Source organism: Scyliorhinus canicula, chromosome 6, assembly GCF_902713615.1.
Source record: "Scyliorhinus canicula chromosome 6, sScyCan1.1, whole genome shotgun sequence".
NCBI lineage: Eukaryota > Metazoa > Chordata > Chondrichthyes > Carcharhiniformes > Scyliorhinidae > Scyliorhinus > Scyliorhinus canicula.
Window position 1 is genome coordinate 37,773,271 of NC_052151.1, and position 26,092 is coordinate 37,799,362.

A 26,092-nucleotide genomic window follows, 5' to 3' on the forward strand; every position below is an offset into this window, starting at 1 on the left:
GGGAAGGTACTAAATCAGAAAATATCTTTTTTTTAATATACAGGAATGGCACAACAAACCGCTGAAAGGGAAAGTTTATCGCATTGCCATTGGTGGGTGTTCGCTCTGCACAATTAGCTGCTTTATCTCCGACATAAAAGCAGGGAAAAAAATTTAAACGCACTTGGCGAGATAAAATCGGAAACTGCTGGAAATGCACAGCATGTTTGACAGCATTTACGGAGAAGGAAAAAATATATTTCCGACATTTTCTATTTTTAATTTCAGATTTTCAACATCTTGAGTATTTGGAGAGGTTTAATTAATTAAAGGAGAACCAACGTTGATTTAGTACAAGGAAGCTCCCACTTCACTATCATTTTTGTTGAAGCAACAGAGAACATCAATACTGGACGTACCAGTTGTGGGAGAGGGCAGAAAACGGGATCTGGAAGCACCACTAGCACTGGGAGAGATCATGGACAGCATTAGCTCCATGCAGGCGGGGAAGGCGCCGGGACCGGACGGATTCCCGGCGGACTTCTACAAAAAATTTGCGACAGCGCTGGCCCCGCACCTGCGGGAGATGTTCACAGACTCGCTAGCTAGGGGCACACTGCCACCCACATTAGCACAGGCCTCAATCTCGCTGATACCTAAGAAAGACAAAGACCCAACGGAATGTGGGTCATACAGACCCATATCTCTGCTGAATGCAGACGCCAAAATACTGGCCAAAATCCTAGCCAAGAGGCTAGAAGACTGTGTACCTGAGGTGGTCACAGAGGACCAGACGGGCTTTGTCAAAGGTAGACAGCTTACCGCGAACATCAGGCGCCTGCTGAACGTGATAATGACCCCCTCCGGGGAGAGAACACAAGAGGTGATCGTCTCCCTGGACGCAGAAAAGGCCTTCGACAGAGTCCAGTGGAAATACCTCATAGAGGTACTGGAGCGGTTCGGGCTTGGAACAGGGTTCACCGCTTGGGTAAAGCTCCTGTACAACGCTCCCATGGCGAGTGTACAGACCAACAATACCAACTCCCAATACTTCCAGCTGCACAGGGGCACCAGACAAGGATGCCCACTGTCCCCGCTGCTGTTCGCACTAGCAATTGAACCGCTAGCAATCGCGCTCAGGGCAGCAAAAAATTGGAGGGGGATCCGAAGGGGAGGTAGAGAGCACAGAGTCTCACTCTATGCGGATGATCTGCTCCTCTATATCTCGGACCCACAAAGCAGCATGGACGGAATCATCGCGCTCCTGAAAGAGTTTGGAGCCTTCTCGGGCTACAAACTCAACATGAGAAAAAGTGAGATCTTCCCAGTACCCCCGCAAGGGGGGGGGGGGGGGCAGCACTAAAGGGGCTGCCGTTCAATCAAGCCCGACATAAATTCCGCTACCTGGGGATCCAAATAGCCCATGACTGGAAAGGGATCCACAAATGGAACCTCACCAGCCTGACGGAGGAAGTTAAAAAGGACCTGCAAAGATGGAACACACTCCCGCTCTCCCTCGCGGGGAGAGTTCAGACGATCAAAATGAACGTACTGCCCAGGTTCCTCTTCCTGTTTAGATCCATTCCGATCTACATCCCCAAGGCCTTTTTCAAAGCGCTGGACAAACTCATCATGGCGTTCGTATGGGGGGGTAAAAATGCTAGGATCCCAAAGAAGGTCTTACAAAAAACAAAAACCAGGGGAGGGCTAGCCCTCCCGAATCTACAATTCTACCACTGGGCAGCAACAGCCGAGCGAGTAAGGGGATGGATCCAGGAGCCAGAAGCTGAGTGGGTGCGTGCGGAGGAGGCCTCCTGCATGGGAACCTCCCTCCGGGCCCTCGCCACGGCAGCACTCCCATCCCCACCCAAAAAACACTCCAGCAGCCCAGTGGTGACAGCCACCCTCCAATCCTGGAACCAACTGCGGCAGCAACTTGGCCTGACCAAAATGTCGAACAGGGCTCCCATCTGCAACAACCATAGGTTCACACCAGCACTGACTGACGCCACCTTCAAAAGGTGGAGGCAGGACGGGGGGACACTGACAGTCAGGGACCTATACACGGACGACAGGATCGCAACACTGGACGAACTGACAGAGAAATTTCAGCTAGCTAGGGGGAACGAGCTACGGTACCTGCAGCTCAAAAACTTCCTACGAAAGGAGACAAGGACGTACCCACAACCGCCACGACAGACACTACTGGAAGACCTACTGGACGCAAGTATCCTAGAGAAAGGGAACTGTAGTGACATGTATGACCGACTGGTAGATAGGGACGACACCGTACTGGACGCAACAAGAAGGAAATGGGAGGACGACCTGGGGATGGAGATAGGGTGGGGACTCTGGAGCGAAGCACTACATAGGGTCAACTCCACCTCCACGTGCGCAAGGCTCAGCCTGACGCAACTAAAAGTGGTACATAGAGCCCACTTAACAAGAACCCGTATGAGTAGGTTCTTCCCGGAGGTGGAAGACAGATGTGAACGGTGCCAAAGAGGCCCGGCCAACCACGCCCACATGTTCTGGTCTTGCCCCAGACTCGTGGAGTACTGGACAGCCTTCTTCGCGGTTATGTCCAAAGTGGTGGGAGTGAGGGTGGAGCCATGCCCGATAGTGGCGGTCTTCGGGGTTTCAGAACAGCCAGATCTATTCCTGGGGAGGAGGGCGGACGCCCTTGCCTTTGCCTCCCTGATCGCCCGCCGTAGAATCCTGTTTGGCTGGCGATCAGCAGCACCGCCCAGAGCTGCGGACTGGCTGTCCGACCTCTCGGAACCTCTCCAAATGGAGAAAATCAAATTTGCCATCCGAGGGTCGGACGACGGCTTCCACAGAACGTGGGAGCCATTCATGCAACTGTTCCGGGACCTATTTGTGGCCAATGTATAAGAGGAAGAATAGTCGGGGGAAGGTAGCGGGAGGGGGGGGGGGGGGGGGGCTACAGGTTCGGTACGGGGGTTCGATGGCTAGCTAAGGCCCAAAACCAAACTAAATAAACATGTTGAGGGGGGGGGGGGGGGGCGGGGGGGGGGGGGGGGGGGGGCGCAGTTACTACTACGAAGATGCTTACCTGTAAATATGTATGTTAATTTTTGCGTGTTTGTTTGTTTTTTTTGTTTTTTTTTCTCTCCTAACAATTTGTAATTTGTTCAATATAAAATATGAAAACTGAATAAAAACATTTATAAAAAAAAACAGAGAACATCAATAAAGAAGTACAATGGATGTTCCCTGTATGGGTTGAAGAAAGCTTTGAAAAGACTAGTTAACAAAATTGAGGCTCCTGGAAGAGGGTTTGCAAGTGTCAGCTTGACTAAAAACTGGGTTGAGGACAGAAAACAGGGAGTTGTGGTAAATGGTTACTTTTCAAACTGGGGGATGGTAGACCCCAAAGTTGGTGCTCAAACCACTGATTATTTGATATTTTTAAAGGACCTGGATACTAGATCCAAGGAAGAGGCATACAAATTGGCCAGAAAAAACTGCAGACCTGAGGATTGGGAACAGTTTAGTATTCAACAAAGGTGAACAAAGGAATTGATCAAGGGAAAAATTGAGTATAAAATTAAGCTTGTGGGGAACATAAAAACTGACTGTAAAAGCTTCTATAGGTACGTGAAGAGAAAATGATTGGTGAAGATAATGTAGGTCCCTTAGAGTCAGAAATAGTGGAATTTATAATGGGAAACAAAGAAATGGCTGACCAACTAAATAAATATGTCGGTTCTGTCTTCAAAAAGGACACAAATACGTACCAAAAATGTTGGGGAATACAGGGTTTAGTGAAGGAGGAACTGAAGGAAATCAATATTAGTAGGGAAATAGTGTTCGGGAAATTGATGGGATGAAGGCCAATAAATCCCACGGCCTGATAATCTACATCCCAGAGTACTTAAGGACGTGGCCCTACAAATATAGGATGCATTGGTGGTCATTTTACAAGATTTTATAGACTCTGAAACAGTTCCTCCAAATCAGAGGTTAGCTAATGTAACTCCACGATTTAAAAAGGGACGTAGAGAGAAAACAGCAAATTCTAGACCAGTCAGCTTGACATCTGTAGTGGGGGAAATGGAGTCTATAGAAAGATTTAATAGCAGAGCACTTGGAAAGCAGTAGCAGGACAGGGTCAGCATGGATCTACAAATGGAAAACATGCTCGACAAATCTACTGGATTCTTTGAGGATATAACACAAGGGGGCGCCAGTGGATGTGGCTTATTTGGACTTTCAGAAGTCTTTCAACAAAGATTAGAGATTAGCGTGTAAAATTAAAGTGCAAGGAATTGGGGGTAGTGTGTGGAGATTGATAGAAAACTGGTTGGCAGACAGGAAACAACGAGTAAGAATAAACACGTCTTTTTCCAAAATGACATACAGGGATCAGCGCTAGGACCCCAGGTTTTCACAATATTATATATTGAGGGGAACGAAACAGCACAAAGCTGGGTGGGAGGGTGAGCTGTGAGGAGGATGCAGGGATGTTTCAGTATGATTTTAACAAGTTGAGTGAGTGGGCAAATGTATGGCAGATGCAGTATAATGTGGATAAGGGGCTGGTTTAGCAGTGGGCTAAACAGCTGGCTTGTAAAGCAGAACAAGGCCAGCAGCACGGGTTCAATTTCCGTACCAGCCTCCCCGAACAGGCGTGGAATGTGGCGACTAGGGGCTTTTCACAGTAACTTCATTGAAGCCTACTTGTGCCAATAAGCGATTTTCATTTTCATTTAATTTCATTTCATAAATGTGATGCAATCCAATTCAGTACAAAAACATGAAGGTAGGTTATTATCTGAATGACTATAGATGGGTGCCTTGCTGCAATTAAACAGGCCTTGATGAGACCACACCTGGAATACTATGCGCAGTTTTGGTCTCCTTATCTGAGGAAGGATGTTCTTGATATGTAGGGATTGCAGCGAAGGTTGACCAGACAGATTCCTGGAATAGTGGGACCTGTGTATGAGGGGAGATTGAGTTGGTTAGGATTATACTCACAGGAGCTCAGAGGAATGAGGGGGGATCTCATACAGATCTGTACATTTCTAACAGGACTAGACAGGGTAGATGCAGGAAGGATGTTCCAGATGGCAGGGGAATCTAGAACCAAGGTTCACAATCTAAAACTGAAATGGGGAGAAATGTCTTCACCCAGAAAGTGGTGAGCCTGTGGAATTCGCTACCACAGAAAGCAGTTGAGGCCAAAACATTGTATATTTGCAAGAAGGAGTTATATATATCTCTTGGGGCTAAAGGGATCAAAGGATATGGGGGAAAGCGGGAACAGGTTACTGAGTTGGACGGCAGAGCAGGCACGAAGGGCCAAATGGCCAACACCCGTTTCTATTTTCTATGAGTTGGCATATTGGCAATAAAGGGCTCGGGAGGTGTGTGGAGGGATAGGTTGGCAAAGGGCTATAAAAGGCCATGGGGTGGGCGTGGAGGCTTGGTTTGCATTGGGATATGAGGGGCCATGGAGAGTTTGTGGGGGTAAGGGCTCAAGAGTTGTTTTTTGTTTTCTTCCTTCATAGTTTCATATTTAGAATTTAACAAAAGTGCGAACTAAAACTTACAATTATTTTATTAGGTGTAATAGACTGTTATTCCAATGTCACCCACTGACCACAGATTCTATTGTGCTGGTAGACCTGGCTAATGATTCTCCATCCCGATCTCAGCTCAGCTGCTGCCTAATCCATTTCTTACAAGTACCTTTCTTACTTGTGGCCTATTCCAATGCATTCCTGGCCAGCTCCTATAGTTCACCCTCCACAAACTTAAGCAGATAAAAAATTATGATGCCTGGGCTAAGTTCTGTTCGCCATACTAGTCTGAAAACGCCCGATCTCGTCTGATCTCGGAAGCTAAGCAGATTCAGGCCTGGTTAGTATTTGGATGGGAGACCGCCTGGGAATACCAGGTGCAGTAGGCTTTGCATACAAGATGATCAGAGGATTAGATAGGGTGGACAGAGAGAGACTTTTTCCTCGGATGGTGATGTCTAGCACGAGGGGACATAGTTTTAAATTGAGGGGAGATAGATATAGGACAGATGTCAGAGATAGGTTCTTTACTCAGAGAGTAGTAAGGGCGTGGAATGCCCTGCCTGCAACAGTAGTGGACTCGCCAACACTAAGGGCATTCAAATAGTCATTGGATAGACATATGGACGATAAGGGAATAGTGTAGATGGGCTTAAGAGGGGTTTCGCAAGTCGGCGCAACATCGAGGGCCGAAGGGCCTATACTGCGCTGTAATGTTCTATGTTCTATCATCCCTGTCCTTGCAGATTTTCACTGGCTCCCATTGAAACAAAGCTTCAATATCAAAATGATCATCCTTGTCTTCAAATCTCTTCCTTTCTTTGTCAACTATTCTAGCCCTTCAGCCCTCTGAGATATCTACCAAGATGCAAAGGACCAACCTCTACATCTGACTGTCTTTGTTTCCTTTTACATTTTTGCATAGAATTTACAGTGCAGAGGGAGTCCATTCGGCTCATCGAATCTGCACCGGCCCATGAAAAGATCACCCTACCTGAGCCCACACCTCCACCCTAACCCCATCTAACCTTTATTTTGGACACTAAGGGCAATTTAGCATGGCCAATCCACCTAACCTGCACATGTTTGGACTGTGGGAGAAAACCGTAGCAACCGGAGAAAACCCACGCAGACACGGGGAGAAAGTGCAAACTCTACACAGACAGTGGCCCAAACCAGGAATCGAATCTGGGAACCTGGAGTTGTGAAGCAACTGTACTAACCACTATGCCGCATCTGGTCATCTGCCTAAAAGTATCATGTGACTAGGCATCAAATTTTGTTTGATACTGTTCCTTGAAGCACCTTGGGTCCTTTTACTTCATTAAATTATACAAATGCAATCTGTTATTGTTGCTAACAGAGCATATATCCTTAAAGTGTAATTTCCAACAATCCACCTAAATCCACATAAAAGGAACTAGAGGCATCAAAAGTTATCATTGTTCTCATATGCATTAAATTAACAGTAAATGTTTTCTTTTCTAAAATACCTCCTTAGAATCCCGACAATGCGGAAGAAAGCCATTTGGCCCATCGAGTCTGCATGGACCCCCCGAAAGAACACTCTACCTAAGCCCACTCATCCACCCTATCCCCATTAATCATGGCTAATCCACTTAACCCACAGATCTTTGGATACCATGGGGCAATTTAACATGGCCAATCCACCTAACCTGCCAGCCAGTGGGGACAATGGTGAGGAAAAAACAGATCGATGGAAGAAATTAAAATAAACTGATATCAATATCAGGGCAGAAAGGTAGCACAAGTGGATAGCACTGTGGCTTCACAGCGCCAGGGTCCCAGGTTTGATTCCCCGCTTGGTCACTGTCTGTGTGGAGTCTGCACGTTCTTCCCGTGTCTGCGTGGGTTTCCTCCGGGTGCTCCGGTTTCCTCCCACAGTCCAAAGACGTGCAGGTTAGGTGGATTGGCCATGCTAAATTGCCCTTAGTGTCTAAAAAAGGGTAGGAGGGGTTATTGGGTTATGGGGATAGGGTGGAAGTGAGGGCTTAAGTGGGTCGGTGCAGACTAGATGGGCCGAATGGCCTCCTTTTGCACTGTATGTTCTATGTTCACGATAAAAATGGGTGAAGGTTTAGGAGAGTGTTCACAGTCTAAAGTTATTGAACTCAATGTTAAGATTGGAAGGCTGTAACATGCCTAATCAGATACGGTGCTGTTCCTCCAGTGTTCGCTACATTTCACAGCATCTTTCCCGCAGGCCAAGGATGGACATATGGGCATGAGAGCAGGACGGTGAGTTGAAATGGCGAGTGACAGGAAAATCGTGGTCCCGCTGGTGGACGAAGCGAAGGTATTCTGCAAAGCGGTCGCCCAGTCTGCATTTAGTCTCTCTAATGTAGAGTAGATCGTATTGGGGGCAATAAATGCAATAGACAAGACTGAAGGAGGTGCACATGAAGCACTGCCTCAATTGAAAAGAGTGGTTAGGACCTTGGATGGTGAGGAGGGAGGAGGTAAAGGGGCAGGTGTTACACCTTCTGCGATTGCATAGGAAGGTGACGTGGAAAGAGGGTGAGGTGTTGTGGGGTGATGGAGGCTTGAACCAGCAATGTTCCTTGCAAAATGCTGACGGGGAGTGAGGGGAACATATGCTGGTGGTGGTATCATGTTGGAGTTGGCGGAACTGGGGGAAGGATGATTCTTTGAATGTGGTGGCTAGTGGGATGAAAAATTAGAACAAGGGGTATCCTGGTTCTGGGAGGGAGGGGAAGGAAATACAGTAAAGGTACGGGTCCTGTAGCCATGTCTTTGGTTTGGAGGAAGTGAGACATGTTAAAGGAGAAACTGTTCAGTGAGAGGTCAAGTTCAGCCAGACGAAGGAGAGTGGTGGTAGATGATGGGGATTGTTCAGACCTCTGGTCGAGGAATAAGTGGAGAGCCCTCAGACCATCCTGGTGGGGACTGGTGGTACGGAGGCACTGGACATCCATGGTAAAGAGGAGGCGGTTAGGGCTGGGGAACCGGAAGTTGTTGATATTATGTAGGCCATCGGAGGAATCCCGAATGTAGATGGGAAGGGACTGGGCAAGAGGAGAGAATATGGAGTCAAGATAGGAAGAAAGTATGTTCAGTGGGGCAGGAACAGGCTGACACGATGGGCCTATTGGGACAGTCCTGTTTTTGGATTGGTGGAGGAGGTAGAAGTGAAGATAATTCAGAATATATCTGAATTAGTTGAGATAAGAGATCACCTATAGACAGCCACTGTTTTCACTCAAGGGTCAACTTTATACATGCAGTAAAATGTATCACTGAACACAACTTGAAGGGAATTATTTTTTAAAAAACTACATTGAAGTTTACCATAGGAATGGAAGGTTCTCCTCTGCTGCTCAAACATGAAGTCATTGATATGGGCAGATTCAGTATACCCAGACAGCATATTTCTAGGGGCAGCCATCTGCTGCGTCCTGAAAGGGTTCACTGGACCAAACTGAAAAAGAAATAATATTTCCATTTGGTTAATTTTTCTGACTGACATTCAGTGTTATGCAGTTTCAGTCACAAAGCATCGTCAATTTGAAAGCACACAGCAGTCACTAATTTAACATTGACACTAAAATACTTCTATTGAAATATAAAATTACCAAATACTAAATCAAGTAAAGATAACCAACTGGGTAAAAATTGTCCCTTTTATGAGGAAAAAAGTCAGAGACTGCAAATTACATTTGAAAAATGTGTCCCAATAGGGAATTTCCAACATGGCAGTACTTAAATGAAATCATCTATCTATTAGCTACAGAAATAATTTAGAAACATTGGTATTAAATGGTTTTGTCGAGTTACAAAATGGACTAAATCACACAGCAGTAAGATAACATTGACAATGACTTGATCAAGAAGAATTTTATCCTGAGCTGTCATTAAGGTAAAACTAGTACGGATACGTAAAACAAATTCCTGAGGAAAGCAAATGGTAAGTTGTCCTTTACCGTGAGGGAAATGAAGTACAAGAGTAAGAAGGTCTGTGTACATCTTTGGTCTTTATACCAAAGGAAAGATACTTAATAGTGCAACAAAGATACACTAGATTCCTGGAAGAGAGATTGTGTAGAATGGGACTATACTGTCTGGAGTTTAAAACATGGGGGTGATATTGTTGAAACAAGATTCAAGAGGTTTTGAGAAGGTACTTGCTGACAGGCTGTTTCTTCTGACTGGAGAGCCTGGATTAGAACAAGGGGGCATAATCTCAGGATAAAATGACAGCCATTTTGATCTGAGATGGAGAGAAATTCTTCAAATCATAGGGCTATGGATTTTTGAATTCTCTACCCCGGTGAACTGTGGCTGCTCAGTCATCGAATATATTCAATGTAGAGGTTGAAGGATTTTTGTGCTCTTAAGGGAATCAGGGAATATGGGATTTGGGTAAATGGGGGTTGAGGGTCAGTCATGAAATTAAATGACAGAGCAAGCTCAAGGGGCAATATAGTATACTTCACCCCTGATCCCGTGTGACTTCACCTTTTGTACCAGTCTGCCATGAGGGACCTTGTCAAAGGCCTTACTGAAGCCCACATAGACAACATCCACTGCCCTACCTGCATCAATCATCTTTGTGACCGCCTCGAAAAACTCTATCAAGTTAATGAGACACAACCTCCCCTTCACAAAACCATGCTGCCTCTCGCTAATATGTCCATTGGCTTCCAAATGGGAGTACATCCTGTCTCGAAGAATTCTCTCCAGTAATTTCCCTACCAATGACTTAAGGCTCACCAGCCTGTAGTTCCCTGGATTATCCTTGCTATCCTTCTTAAACAAAGGGACAACATTGGCTATTCTCCAGTCCTCCGGGACATCACCTGAAGACAGTGAGGATCCAAAGATTTCTGTCAAGGCCTCAGCAATTTCCTCTCTAGCCTCCTTCGGTATTCTGGGGTAGATCCCATCAGGCCCTGGGGACTTATCCACCTTAATATTTTTCAAGACGCCCAACACCTCGTCTTTTTGGACCTCAATGTGACCCAGGCTATCTACACACCCTTCTCCAGACTCAACATCCACCAATTCCTTCTCTTTGGTGAATACTGATGCAAAGTATTCATTTAGTACCTCGCCCATTTCCTCTGGCTCCACACATAGATTTCCTTGCCTATCCTTCAGTGGGCCAACCCTTTCCCTGGCTACCCTCTTGCTTTTTATGTACGTGTAAAAAGCCTTGGGATTTTCCTTAACCCTATTTGCCAATTACTTTTCGTGACCCCTTCGAGCCCTCCTGACTTCTTGCTTAAATTCCTTCCTACTTTCCTTATATTCCACACAGGCTTCGTCTGTTCCCAGCCTTCTAGCCCTGACAAATGCCTCCTTTTTCTTTTTGACGAGGCCTACAATATCTCTCGTTATGTGCCAGGGTTTCGAGAACACCAAAGTGTATCATGGAGTTCACCTGACCCACAACTTTTAATACATTGTGATATAGGGAGCACACGGCCCACTCTACAGGAATGGTACTGCAGAAATGGAAAAGTATTTTTTAAAGCAAAACAATGTTTATTCTCTGAACTCAAGTTAACCTTTTAAACATAGTGAACATCTCGGCAACCATTAATTCAAATACAACCCCCAAAGAATACAACACTAAATAATCCTTAAGCTGTCCTTTTAACATCCATAAGACTTAAAAAGAACTTTTAACAGAAGCACATCAGGTTAAAGTCACTGCTGAGAGCAGTTATTAGTGTTAAATCACCAAAGAATTCATTTACAGTTTTTAGACTCAAGGAAAGTGACTTGGGCTTTTCCAAATTCACTTTTGGCTAGGTTTACCACCAAACCCACCTCCTGAAGTCGATCGAATAACTCCATCAGATTTTTAAAAAATATATAAATTTAGGTCACCCAATTCATTTTAAATTAAGGGGCCATTTAGTGTGGTCAATCCACCTAGCCTGCATATCTTTGGGTTGTGGGGGTGAAACCCACGCAAACACGGGGAGAATGAGCAAACTCCACACGGACAGTGACCCAGAGCCGGGATCGAAACTGGGACCTCAGCGCCGTGAGGCAGCAGTGCTACTCACTGTGCCAGCGTGCTGCCCCCATCAGATGTTTTAAATGTTCTATCTATGTCTGGCTGAAAATTACCAGATCGTCGATGTATACCGCACAATTGGGTAATCATGAAACAACTTTGTTAGTTAACCGTTGACATGTGGCTGGGGCGTTTTTCATGCCAAATGGCATAACTTTGAATTGGTATATACCATCTGGAATCACAAAAGCTGAAATCTCCTTCGCCCTGTCGGATAAAGGTGCCTGCCAGGAACCCTCAAGTAAGTCCAGTTTGGAAATAAAAGCTGATTGCCCTGCTTTCTCAATGCAATCCTCCAAACGTGGGATAGGATAAGAGTCCATTCTTGTAACTGCATTAACCTTTCTATAGTCCACGCAAAACCTTTGAACACTGTCCGTTTTTGGTACCTTCACTATGGCTGAGCTCCATTGGCTGCAACCCACTTCAATTATGCCATTTTTAAGCATACTCTCAATCTCTTTGTTAACCTGTGCCAATTTTAAAGGGTTAAGTCTATATAGATGTTGTTTGACTGGAGCAGCATTTCCCACATCTACATCATGTATAGCCATTTTAGTTCTTCCCAATTTATCTCCACAAACTTGCCCATGTGATATCAATAACTCTTTCAGGTCAGTTCGCTTTTCCTCTGGAAGATAACTCAACAATTTATCCCAATTTCTAAGAACATCCTCGTTTTTCAATTTAATTTGAGGTATGTCAAATTCACAGTCATCTGGATTTGGTTCGTCACTTTGAGTTAGAATCGTTACAACCTCCTTTTTCTTTCCTTCCCTTTCAAAGTACGTTTTCAGCATAATCACATGACACACTCTGGTGATTCTTCCTTCTATCTGGTGTTTTTAACCACATAATTCACCTCACTTAATTTCCTTTCAATCTGCTATGGTCCACAAAACCTAGCTTTTAAAGGTTCACCTACCACTAGTAACAACACTAAAACTTTATCTCCACTGGCAAAACTACAAACTTTGGATTTCTTGTCCGCAACCCGTTTCATCACATTTTGTGCAACTTTTAATGTTGTCTAGGCAATTCACCTGCTCTATTTAATCGTTCCATAAAATTTGACACGTAATCCAATAATGTAATTTCCAATTTCTCACTCACCAATTTTTCCTTAATCAATTTAAGTGGTCCTCTTACCTCATGACCAAATATTAGTTCAAAAGGACTGAATTTGGTTGACTCATTGGGTGCATCCCTAATTGCAAACAGTACGAATGGAATTGCTTTATCCCAACCCTTTGGATAATCATGACAATAAGCCCTTAACATTGTCTTTAATGTTTGATGCCAACTTTCTAACACTCTCTGCAATTCTGGATTGACTAATACCACTTCTGGCTGCGACTGCAGCTATCTAGCTCTGAAAACGAAACTAAAACACAACCTGCAGCAAACAGCCTAAAACGAAAGTAAAAAGCTGACAGGCACCCCAGCTCCACCCACACTCTGACATCACTGATAAACACCCATTTCTTAAAGGTACTCTCAGATGACAATATTGAAAATTGATGGGAAAGAAATTTTCCTCTTTGTTATTTTACATTGATTAAGTTCCTCATGCATCTCTAAACATATATATGGAAATTAATCTTGTGCATCAGAGTGACTTGATCAACAGTTCAGGAACAAGTTTACAGCTTCTCTTTCTCAGAATGGGAGGCAATGCAGGAGGCAGCAAAGGGAAATAAGTGGGGCTGGATTCAGCATTAACCTTTCCCACTTATGTTGCTTGTCGAAATGCCCACCTTGCCCACCAAGCAAAGTATTACAACAAAATTATATCAGAAATCAGACATTGTAGCCTTTCATCATTACAGTCTTGCTAATGTGCTTCCTCCATATCTAAACTATTTAACTTGCTTAACAAAAGCATTTAAGAACTGGCAAATACTATTAATAGGATGTTCTCCAGCTACTGAGGAGGTGGGAAGAATTAAAACAAAATAAATCATGTAAGATTTGTTGAACAGAGGACAACTATGTAATGGACTCAAGATAAACATATGTTGCAAGCATGAATTCAAAAATAACGTGTACTCATTAATTTATTGCTGAAGAAAGACATATTGGGTCGAAGCTTTTCGTCTCATATACTCATCAAAATAGTCAACAGAATACAATGGAAGGGAAATCAATAAATGGGAGTTCTGATTGGTTGGCAAGTGGACTCATCGGTGGAGGCATTACTGTAGGGAATGCACCAGTTAATAGTAACTGACAGTTAACTGCCAGGCACTGTTTGAAATTTAAACGTAGCAGCTTGACTCTGATCGGTCAAGGCATTGACCTGAGGAATGAACCAGCAAATGGTTGTCACTTATTTTGTTCAGCTGAAACAGATACAATCTGTGTACATGTTATTGCTCCCTGCAAAGAACATAACTCTATGTATTAATATATGTAGCTTTCAGTGCATGCCCCATCCTATTTATAACCTATTCTATGCAACTTGAATCACCCAAATGGTTAGGTGAATTGTTACAGTCTTGAACAAGATTTCCACATACACGGTGAAGGATTCGCTCACATTTGCAAACTTGCATATTGATAGCAATATTATTTCCATGTGCTCATTTGCCACTGCTTGCCCATTCACCAATGTCCCACTTAAGGAGGCCAAAGATTTTTGCACTGTAGCACTATATTCATGGTGATCTAGATCTGCCACCATTGCGTGAATCAACGCTCACTGAACTTGGCAATTTGTGCAGTTGAGTTCAGTTTTAAGTTATGTTTAAATAGATGATGTTCCCATGGGATCTCCTCTAGTCCCAGCTCTCACAAACATCTTTGTTGGGTTCGATGAGAAACGTGTCATTGATGGAATGATGCCTAACCTCCTAATCCTTGCATATTTCCAATATATGGATGATATGTTTGCTGGATTTAAATCCACAGCTACATGTAATGATTTCCTTACATGTGTTAATGAACTCTATTCTGCACTCAAATGAACACCCTTTCCTTGATATACCAGTTGCAAAATTTGCCAGGGGGCTCCCTACCACGGTCCACTGCATGTCTACCTTTACCGTAAATGCACCCGTTGGGATTCTTATAGTTCCACACATTGTAGGATTGATTTTACGGCCAATCTCAGAAATAGGGCCCAATCCATTTGCTCATCATGCAAGTTTCATGCTGAATTATGGCACATCAAAGGCACCCTGAGTAATATTTGCTACCATCATCAGATCATTTTGCACTGTATACCTCACAATCTCATGAATTTAGGCAGTCATTTTCGACCCTGAAAAGTGCCAGGTTTGCCTCAGATAATCCTGGAAGGGTAAGGTATCTCAAAGTTTGAGCAAAAGGTGAAGCTAGCTGTTTCGCGCTGCTACAGTAGGAGTGGTATTCGCCACCAGCAGGATGCTGCTGCCAAGCCAAAAGTCGTTCTGTCCATCACAAAAATGAGTAATGTGGTAGAGGAATTTCAAAGGCAATGTGATGCTGGGTATGTAGACTGTATGTTCCAAAGACTCGGGGTGGGATTCTGTGATCCTGAGGTTCAGTATTGACGCCATCAGAAACGCCGTCGCGTTTCTCGATGGCGTCAATACGGCACTGGAGCAGTTCACGCCACTCCAGCTGCTGATCCGGCGTGAACTGGGCGCTGCAGGATCCACAGTGGCACCGGCGCCAATGTGTACATGCACAGTGGCGCCGGCGCCAATGCACGCAATGCGTAGTGGCTTCCTTCAATGTGCCGACCCCGACGCAACATGGCGCAGGACTACAGGGGCAGGCGCGGAAGAAAGGAGGCCGCCAGCGAGAGAGGCCGGCCCGACAAACTGAAAAGACGGTGAGCCATAATTGCGGGCCAGGCCACATCGGAGGCCCCACCCTGGGGTCGGAAACTCCCCCCCCCCCCTTCCATGACGCGTTTCCGCCGGCTGAGAACAGGTGTGGAAGGCGCCGGCGGAACTCGGCGTTTTTACAACGGCCGCTCGGCCCATCCCAGGCCGAGAATCGGCGGGCCGGCTGCGGAGAGCAGCCACCGACTGGTGCCACGCCAACCACACCGGCGCCAATGGCGTGATTCTCCGCTCTGCAGATAATCGCGTGCCGGCGTGGCGAGATTCGCACCTGTCGCGGGAATTCGCCGGCCCGGCCCCAGACTGAGAGAATCCCGCCCTGGATGATCGTCTCAACCAGCAAGTCCCTTCTTTTGTTCACAATGGGGAAAGGTACAGACCATACCCAACCAGCCCGTGTTTGCAAAACTCAAAACACTGTCCAACCTGGGATGTGATTCCGCGATTGGACAACATTTGCTAAATAACCCTCAGAGTGCAAAGAATTACACTGACAACCAATTTAAGATGGTCAGTTGGGCTCGCAGTGTGATATATTTGTGTGTATTGGAAGTGACAAAGGTTAATTCCTCAGGACATCTTAACCAATCAGGGTCAAACTGCCTGGTTTAAATTTCAAACAATGCTTGGCAATTAACTGTCAGTCATCACCTACTGGTATATTTTCCATGGCAATGCTTCTACCAATTAGGGCACCACGGTAGCATTGTGGATAGCACAATCGCTTCACAGCCCCAGGGTCCCAGGTTCGATTCCGGCTTGGGTCACTGTCTGTGTGGAGTCTGTACATCCTCCCCGTGTGTGCGTGGGTTTCCTCCGTGTGCTCCGGTTTCCTCCCACAGTCCAAAGATGTGCAGGTTAGGTGGATTGGCCATGATAAATTGCCCTTAGTGTCCAAAATTGCCCTTAGTGTTGGGTGGGGTTACTAGGTTATGGGGATAGGGTGGAGGTGTGGCCCTTGGGTAGGGTGCTCTTTCCAAGAGCCAGTGCAGACTCGATGGGCCGAATGGTCTCCTTCTGCACTGTAAATTCTATAAATCAGAAACCATTTGCCAACCAATTCGCATTCTCTTCTCATAAAATACCAATTTGTTGATTTCTCTTACATTGCATTCTTTAGATGTCCTGATCAATACAAAATAAAAATTTGGCAAAAAAATTATTTTCTTGCACAGCAATACTCAAGGTCTATACTACCAAACGGCGACTCATGGCATTCTTGGGCTCACAGTATTCTGGGGTCTGGAGTATGGTTGTGATGTTTAATAGTCCTGATCTCAAATAGGAAAGGGCAAACCTTGGAGTGAAAAGAAAGCAGGGCATGGGAACAAAGGAAGCATAGATCAGCGTTTTTTAATTTTAAGGTCTTGATAAGCAGATGCTTACAATTTAATTGCACAAGTTAGAGTAAACTCCGATAGCAGAGGTGCCATGCACTGTAGGAGAAACCGTCCTAAATTATCAGTCAAAGCTCAAGGGTAGTATTCTCAATTCCATTCCAAATAATTGAGTAAATAATGTGGGCTGATACTCCCCATTCAGTATTGAGTGAATGCTGTATTGTCCAAGGTGCCATCTTTCAAATGAAACATTAAACTGAGATAATGCCTGCCTCCTCAGGTGGGTATAAAACATCCCATGGTACAATTCAAAGGGTAGGAGAATCCTCTCCAGTGTTCAATTTATATCCCTCAACCGATGCCACCAAAATAGATAATCCAGTCAAGCTCTCATCTCTGATTGTGGGATCTTGCTACATACAAAATGGCTGCCATGTTTACTGCATTACAAGTCACAGGGTCTCCAATTAACTGAAATGTGGAAGCATCTTGATCAAACAGATTGTAGAGGTCCAATAAGGTACTCACTATCCCTTTCTGAACGGCAAGTAGGGATGGGCAATGTGCTGGCCTCGTCAACAACATCCAGAATCCAAGATGGACAACAAAACAAGGTGACCACACTTTAAAAATAATTTGACAAGCACTTTGGGACATCCAAGGTCATGAAAAATGCTGCATAAAAGTCATGTCTTTAAAAATATATATACATATTTTTGATCTAATTCCCAATCAGAAACTGTTATCTGTACCCCCTCCCCCATCCCCAAAATGGGCAAACCGTTACATCTTAAAACTTTCAAAGGCATTTTACTCAAACGTTTGACACAATTTAACACTGAACCACATAGGAAGATATTTGGTCTGATGACTAAACGCTTGGTCAAAGGGGCAGGTTTTGGGATCGTCTTAAGAAGACAGAGAGGTTGAGAAGTGGAGGAATGATTTAGGGAGGAAATGTCAGAACTTATGGCCTAGCCAACTGAAAACATAGCGGCAAATGGTAGAGCAACTAAAAGATGGGATGTAGAATTAGAGGGACACATATTGTGGGGGTTGTAGGGCTGGGGAGATTCGAGACAGGGAGACAAGAGGCTATGGAGAGATTTGAAAATATAGATGACAAATTAAAAAATTGAGGTGTTGCCAGTCCAGTAGCCAATATAGGTCAGCGATCACAGTGCGATGGATGAACAGGATTTGGTTTGAATTAGGATACGGCAAAATAGGTTTGGATGAGCAAGTTTATGAAGGGTAAATGGCCATCTCAATTCTTTTAAAAACAGGCCATTACGGAGACATGGATTTCACAGGGGCAGGAATGGCTGTTAGATGTCCCGGGGTTTAGATGTTTTAATAAGAACAGGGAGGGAGGTAAAGAGGAGGGGGAGTGGCACTGTTAATTAGAGAGTGCGTTACAGCTGCAAAAAAGGAGGTAGTCGCGGAGGGGTTGTCTACTGAGTCAGTATGGGTGGAAGTCAGAAACAAGAAAGGAGCAGTCACTTTATTGGGAGTTTTCTGTAGATCCCTCAATAAGGAGATGGAGGAACAGATTGGGCAGCAGATCTTGGAAAAATGCAGAAGTAACAGAGTTGTTTTCATGGGTGACTTCAACTTCCCTAATATTGACTGGAACCTCCTTAGTGGAAATGGTTTGGATGGAGCAGATTTTGTCAGGTGTGTCCAGGAAGATTCCTGACTCAATATGTAGATAGGCCGACTGGGGGGAGGCCATATTGGATTTGGTGCTCGGCAACGAACCAGACCAGATGTCAGATGTCTCGGTGGCAGAGCATTTCGGTGTCAGTGACCATAACTCCTTGACCTTTACCATAGTCATGGAGAGGGATAAGAACAGACAGAATGGGAAGGTATTTAATTAGGGGAGGGGAAGTTATACTGCTATTAGACATGAGCTGAGAAGCACAAGTTGAAAACAGTTGTTCTCAGGGAAATGCACAACAGTAATGTGGGGGTTGTTTAAGGAGCACTTGCTGCGAGTGCGGGATAGGATTGTCCCACTGAGACGAGGAAGAAACGGTAAAGTGAAGGAGCCTTGGGTGACAAGAGAAGTGGAGCTTCTAGTCAAGAGGAAGAAGGAAGCTTATGTAAGGTTGAGGAAGCAAGGATCTGGCACGGCTCTATAGGGTTACAAGATAGCCAGGAAGGAACTCAAAAATGGACTGAGGAGGGCTAGAAGGGGGTGTGAAAAAAACCCTGGCGGGAAGGATTAGGGAAAACCCCATGGCATTCTACAATTCTGTAAGAAATAAGAGGATGATCAGAGTGAGGGTAGGGCCGATCAGGGACAGTGGAGGGAACCTGTGCCTAGTGTCCGAGGACAGAAGGGAGGCCCTAAATGAATATTTTGCTTCAGTATTCACTAGAGAGGGACCTTGTTGCTCGTGAGAACAACGTGAACCAGGTTAATCGGCTCGAACAGGCTGATATTAAGAAGAAGAATGTAATGGAAATTTTGAAAAGGCTCAGGATAGATAAGTCCCCTGGGCCAGACGGGATATATCCAAGGTTACTCCGCAAAGTGAGGGAATAGATTGCTGCGCCGTTGGCGATGATCTTTGCGTCCTCACTCTCCACTGGAGTAGTAACTGATGTAGTAAGTGAATGTTGTTCCCCTGTTCAAGAAAGGGAATAGGGATATACCTGGGAATTACAGACCAGTCAGTCTTACATCTGTGGTGAGCAAAATATTGGGAAAGATTCTGAGAGATAGGATTTATGATTATTTAGAAAAACAGAGTTTGATTAAAGATAGTCAGCATGGCTTTGTGAGGGACAGGTCATGCCTCACAAGCTCATTGAATTCTTTGAGGATGTGGCGAGACACATTGATGAAGATCGGGCAGTGGATGTGGTATATATAGATTTCAGTAAGGCATTTGATAAGATTCCACATGGTAGGCTCATGCAGAGTCAGGGGGCATGGCACACAGGGAATTTGGCTGTCTGGATACAGAACTGGCTGGCCAAAAGAAGACAGCGAGTGGTAGTGGGTGGAAAGTATTTTGTCTGGAGGTCGGTGACCAGTGGTGTCCCGCAGGGATCTGTTCTGGGACCTCTGCTCTTTGTGGTTTTTATAAATGACTTGGATGAGGAAGTGCAAGGGTGGGTTAGTAAGTTTGCTGATGACACGAGGTTGGTGGTGTTGTAGATAGTGTCGAGGTCTGTTGCAGGTTACAACAGGACATTGACAGGATGCAGAGCTGAGCTGAGAAGTGGCAGGTGGAGTTCAACAAAGATAAATGTAAAGTGATTCATTTTGGAAGGTCGAATTTGAATGCTGAATACAGGGTTAAAGGCAGGATTCTTGGAAGTTGTGGAGGAACAGAGGGCTCTTGGGGTCCACGTACATAGATCCCTCAAAGTTGCCACCCAGGTTGATTGGGTTGTTAAGAAGGTGTGTGGTGTGTTGGCTTTTATTAAAAGGGGGGATTGAGTTTAAGAGCCGCGAGGTTTTGCTGCAGCTTTATAAAACCGTGGTTAGACCACACTTGGAATATTGTGTCCAGTTCTGGTCAGCTCATTATAGGAAGGATGTGGATGCTTTGGAGAGGGTGCAGAGGAGATTTACCTGGATGCTGCCGGGACTGGAGGGCATGTCTTATGAAGAAAGGTTGAATGAGCTAGGAGCTCACTGGAGCGAATAAGGAAGAGAGGTGACTTGATAGAGGTGTACAAAGTGATGAGAGACATGGATAGAGTGGATAGCCAGAGACTTTTCCCCAGGGCGGAAATAACTGTCACGAGGGGACATCATTTTAAGGTAATTGGCGGTAGGTACAGGGGAGATGTCAGAGGTCGGTTCTTTACACAGAGAGTGGTGGGTGTGTGGAATGCTGTGCCAGCAGAGGTGGTGGAGTCAGAGTCATTAGAGACATTTAAGTGACTCTTAGACAGGCACATGGACAGCAGTAAATTGAAGGGGTGTAGGTTAGGTTAATCTTAAATTAGGGTAAGTGGTTGGCACAACATCGTGGGCCGAAGGGCCTGTACTATGCTACGTTCTATGTTTAACAGATTGCGAGATGTTCATTTTGTTGTGACCGAAGGCAAGATCTCCACACATAGCCAGACAGACAGACAGGATACAACTAGGTTCATTCTACCACTCCTCAATACCCTCACTCTCCACTCCCCCTCAGGGTCCTCTTCCCCGATCTGCTCCCAGGCTGGGGTTTATATCCTGTGGGAGATCCTCCAATTGGGAGGAAGCTCTGACCCCATATCACCTGGGGGGGTTAATATTCCCAAGGTGTAGGAGGGGAATCCAATACAATGCATGTGCAAGCTTCTTTGGGAGTAGAGACACATACGTACCATCATGGCATGGGGGACACTTCATTATCATATTTAAATCAAGTTCTGTCAGTCCAATTACAAGCTTGATTTAAAGTTAACAACTTCCAGCAGGGTTTCTGGGGTGTGAGGGAAACACTGCAGAAAAGCAAGAGCTGTTGACTCTTAAAGGTCAATGTCCGTGCAGGCCAAGAGCAGCAGTCAGGCCTTCAGTCTTCCTTTTCCCATCATTAGCAACCTTCCGGAAACCCCGGCCTCCAGCAATTTCAGCCTCTCTCTCATCGTTACTGAGCTCTTCCTACCACCCCATCACACCCCAAGCACTCCCTCCTGATTGCTGGGACAGTGACTGTAGCTGCCAGACCAATCTGGTCCACAACCAGGAGAGAAACCAAAGACCAAAATTATAATTAGGTCCCGCCATTAAATTCGGCAGGACCTCCATGACGCGGTCTCTCGGGGATTTGTTTCTCGCTAAAATCTTCTCTCGTGACTTCTTTGTACAAGAAATATTTACAATCAGAACAATAAAGGCCCATTCAAAACATTGGATTTTCTTTTCAAAATTTTCAAGTGTCATTGAAATAACATCTAGCGAATTACTTTTTTGTAAACTCTGCTCACCCTGTCCAGTATTGTACCACACTCAGTGGTGCAGTAACAACAAATTGCATTTGTCAGGGGCCATTTGACAGAGTAAAATATGTTTCATCCCAGTAAGCCAATTCGTAACGGAGAACTGGAGCCATTCTTTACACACTTATATATTTGTTTAAAGAGTTACGCATACACTTCCTAACCTGACAATTACAATTTAACACAAAAGCTAAATATTTCAGAAGTTGGGAGCACAGTTTTGATGGTGAATGTTCACTGCCTGCATTCAATTAAACACAATGAACATTTACCTAACAAAAAGTCCTGACAACTGCCAATATAGAACCATAGAAACGTTACAGCACAGGAGGCCATTCGGCCCATCTTGTCCATGCCAGCCTGAGACGATAATCCTGGAAGATAGTCTACTGAAGTGATAAGCAGAGTTTGACACTACTACATTCTGGGGATGTACATCCTTCGATGTAAAAAGAACCTGAAGGATTAATCAGATTTCAGATAATAGAAAGAAGAAAAACTTACTGGAGCTATTTATAGAATATATTTACTGACTTTATGGGAAAGTTCAGCATTTCCTCCTCAAAATTTGATTGCATCTTATTATAAAGCTATTATATACATAGTAATGGGGAATCACTTAATGTTAGGGCTGAAATTAATCAAAACTGACTTCAATAAGCCAAAACACTAAAATTGTGATTTCAGTCCCCAAGTTAACATTTTTCGAAAATCTACTTTAGCAATCTTCAAACAATTTGCATCAAATGTTCCGGATGTAGAGATTACAAGAGAGTTATTTCAGAAGGTAAAGCAAATGTTTCAAATATAAAAGTGAAAATAAATGCTCAAAATAACTACGGCGATGATACTTGTAAGGTGATCTCCACAAAAAAGTGAACAATATGGAAATAAACACATGATAAAATAGATTTTCCCAGATAATCAAAACCGAAGCAACCAGAGTTAAATGGAGGGGAACAATTGCAAAAGCAGTATATAATGGGAGTTTCTGTGCTTGTGTTTCTGTTCAGTATTAAGAATTAGATTGTTACATTGAAATATGATTAAGGGCACTGTATATATGAATTCTGGGCCCTGGAATAAAGATGACAATTCAGGGATTTTCAGTTTTGTGCTAGAAATGTTGAAAATTACCTTAATGAGAAGAATGATGAAGGAGAGGGTTCTTGAAATAGTACAAGAGAGAAGTAATGAGACACCCATGATAGGACAAAATGAAATACTTTGGCCATATTATTTAAATAACATAAAGGTTAATAGAGAGAGTTTGATTAACAAAAAAGTTTAAAAGTTGTTGAAAGCAGCAGCCTCATTAGCAAACAATAAAAGAACTGTCCCTCTTAGTACTCAATTCACTCATTTATAAAACCAAAATGCTGGCGGTTTTTAATAAAGTCGATTTTGTGGCACTTTATTAAGCACCTTCTGAAAGTCCATGTACAAAACATCAATTGCATGACCTTCACCAAGCTCTCAATGGTTCCATCTGAGAACTTAATCAAGTTTGTTAGACACATCTGACTTTTAACTTTAGTTGGTTGCAATGCTTGAACTCAGGTTTTTCCAAATGAAAATAAATTGTGTTTGTTATAGTTTATCAGCTTTAGTTACTGGGTTTATTCCTATCCCATCTTCTGAACAGGGATGCATCATTTACAATGCTTCACCCCTCTGGCAGCACCCAGGTCCAAGGAGGATTGAAAAAATGTGGCCAATGCCACAGGTATTTCCACCCTTATTTCCTCTCAGCAACTGCATTTCTTCCAGACTGTGTGACTTACCTACTTTGAACACTGCCAACCGTTTAAATACTTCCTCTGAAGCTACACTATAGAATTTCTCTACCCAGTCTTCTTTCTACGAAGAGCGCCTACCCTCTTCCCTCATGAAGATAGATGCAAAGTACTTACTTTTGGTTCAGTCATACCCTCTGTTCCACAGGATTTCCTTTAGGTCCCAAACTGGCCCCATCCTTCCTTTCACAATCAGTGTGCTCTTTGTATGTTTATAAAATAATTGTGTTCACTTTAATGGACTAACCTTTTCTCATTCACTCGCTTGGTTCACTTTATTTTTTTCAGCTCACCCCTGTACTTTCTGTATTCTGCTTCGTCCTCAACTGTATTATAAACCTGACATTTCAGGGGGAAAACTCTGCTGATTGGAGTCATACCTGGCACAAAGGAAGATGGTTGTGGTGGTTGGAGGTCAATCACCTCAGCTCCAGGACATCACTGCAGGAGTTCCTCAGGGTAGTGTTCTCGGGCCAACCCCCTTCAGCTACTTCATCAATGACCACCCTTTCATCATAAGGTCAGAAGTGGGGAAGTTTGTGTATGACTGCACAATGTTCAGCACCATTCTCAATCCTCAGATAGTGAAGCAGTCCATGTCCAAATGCAGCAGGATCTGGACAATATCCAGGCTTGGGCTGACAAGTGGTAAGTTACATTCGCGCCACCCAAGTGCTAGACAATGACCATCTCCTACAAGACAGGATCTAACCATCGCCCCATGACATTCAATGGCATTACCATCACTGAATCCCCCACAATCAACATCCTGGGGGTTACCATTGATCAGAAACTGAACTGGACTAGCCATATTAATACTGTGGCTACCAGGGCAGGTCGAAGGCTAGGAATCCTATGGCGAGTCACTCACCACCCTGACTTGGAAATATATCGCTGTTCCTTAACTGCCGCTGGGGCAAAATCCTGGAATGCCCTCCCTAACAGCACAGAGGGTGCACCTACACCTCAAGGGTTGCAGTGGTTCAAGGAGGCAACTCACCACCACCTTCTGAAGGGCAACTGGGGATGGGCAATAAATGCTGGCTTAACCAGTGACACCCATACCCCATAATCATATGTCTCTTTTTTTTCCGGTTTATTTTCCCATTTTACATTAGGATAACGGATATCTTCCATTATCACTACTTCACTGTTCCTACATCTTTCTGAAATTGTTTGCAGATTTGTTCATTCAACTGCTATCTAGTATTAAGTGATCTATGGTAAACACCCAACAGTGTAACAGCTTTCCTTCAGCTCCTTAATTCAAACCTAATAGATTCTGTCTTTGAACCTTTCAGCATATTTTCTTCCCTATCTAGGGTTGTAACAGTATCTTTGATCAAAACGGCCACATGCCACCTTTCCTCTATTTTTCCCTTCTATTTACTTCCTGAATACATTGTAACCAGTAATGCCATGTTACTATTCATGCCCTTATTTGATTCACTCTCCTTTAGCACCATCTGTCATACCTCCATGTGACAACTTGTACTTACAGCTCAGCAACTTTATTTATCATGGTCAATGCATTTATGTAAATGCAGGCCAACCACCACCCACACCTCCACTTTGCTCTGTATTCTATCCTGTTTGATCCCTTGTATTTATCGGCTATTTTTATAGTAATGATATTTGTTTCTCGTCGATCTCAACGTACCATACATAGAAAATAGAAGCAGGAGGAGGCCATTCAGCCCTTTAAAGCCTGCTCCGCCATTCATGATCAAGTTCAACATCCTGATCCCGCCTTCCCCCATATCCCTTGATCCCTTTGGCCCCAAGAACTGTATCTAACTCCTTCTTGAAATTACACAACATTTTGACCTCAACGACTTTCCACAGATTCACCACTCTCTGGGTGAAGAACTGTCTCCTCATCTCAATCTCAAAATGTTTACCCCTTATCCTCAAACTATGACCCCTATTTCTGGATTCCCCCACAATCGGGAACATTCTTTCTGAATCTACCCTGTCTAATACTGTTAGAATTTTATAAGTTTCGATGCGATCTACTCTCACTCTTTTTGCTTCTGCTTTCTGCTGTTTTATGCAGGCTTTCCTAAAACCCTGCCAAATTAGTTTAAAATCTCCTCCAGAGCACTAGATATACCGAGAGTATATTTATATCACTAACACTAATTCAATACAAGTTAATTTGGAATAATCTATTTTTCAGGCAAAATTTGTCAATGTCAGTTATACATGCACATAACAATTAGGATTATCCATTATGTTGAAATCCACACCAATGCGGATTTAAAAGAAAAAATATTCAATTTTTAAAAATAAATTTAGAGACCCAATTTTTTTTTCCATTTAAGTGGAAGTTTAGAATGGCCAATCCACCTACTCTGCACATCTTTGGGTTGCGGGGGTTAAATCTACACAGACACGGGGAGAATGTGCAAACTCCACATAGACAGTGACCCAGGGACAGGATCGAACTCCGGTCCTCAGCGCCATGAGGCAGCAGTGCTAACCACTGCACCGGCCTAAAAGAAAAACTATTCATACAGATATTTCCATTGCCTCAGCCAGAGAGTCCTCTTGACACACAACTCATCAATTCCTACAT

At 44.1% G+C, this 26,092-nt stretch overlaps 1 protein-coding gene and 1 pseudogene across 1 annotated transcript in view; one reads left to right on the forward strand and one right to left on the reverse strand.

Annotated features, from left to right (window-relative positions):
• cdc40 (cell division cycle 40 homolog (S. cerevisiae)) overlaps nt 1-26,092 on the reverse strand; it is a 203,538-nt gene that overhangs the window by 141,353 nt on the left and 36,093 nt on the right. Inside the window, exon 3 of the mRNA XM_038801008.1 lies at nt 8,859-8,988. Within this exon, the coding sequence (XP_038656936.1) occupies nt 8,859-8,988 (130 nt within the window). The remainder of the gene's footprint in view (nt 1-8,858; nt 8,989-26,092) is intronic.
• Nucleotides 5,799-5,917, forward strand: LOC119968084 (annotated as a pseudogene).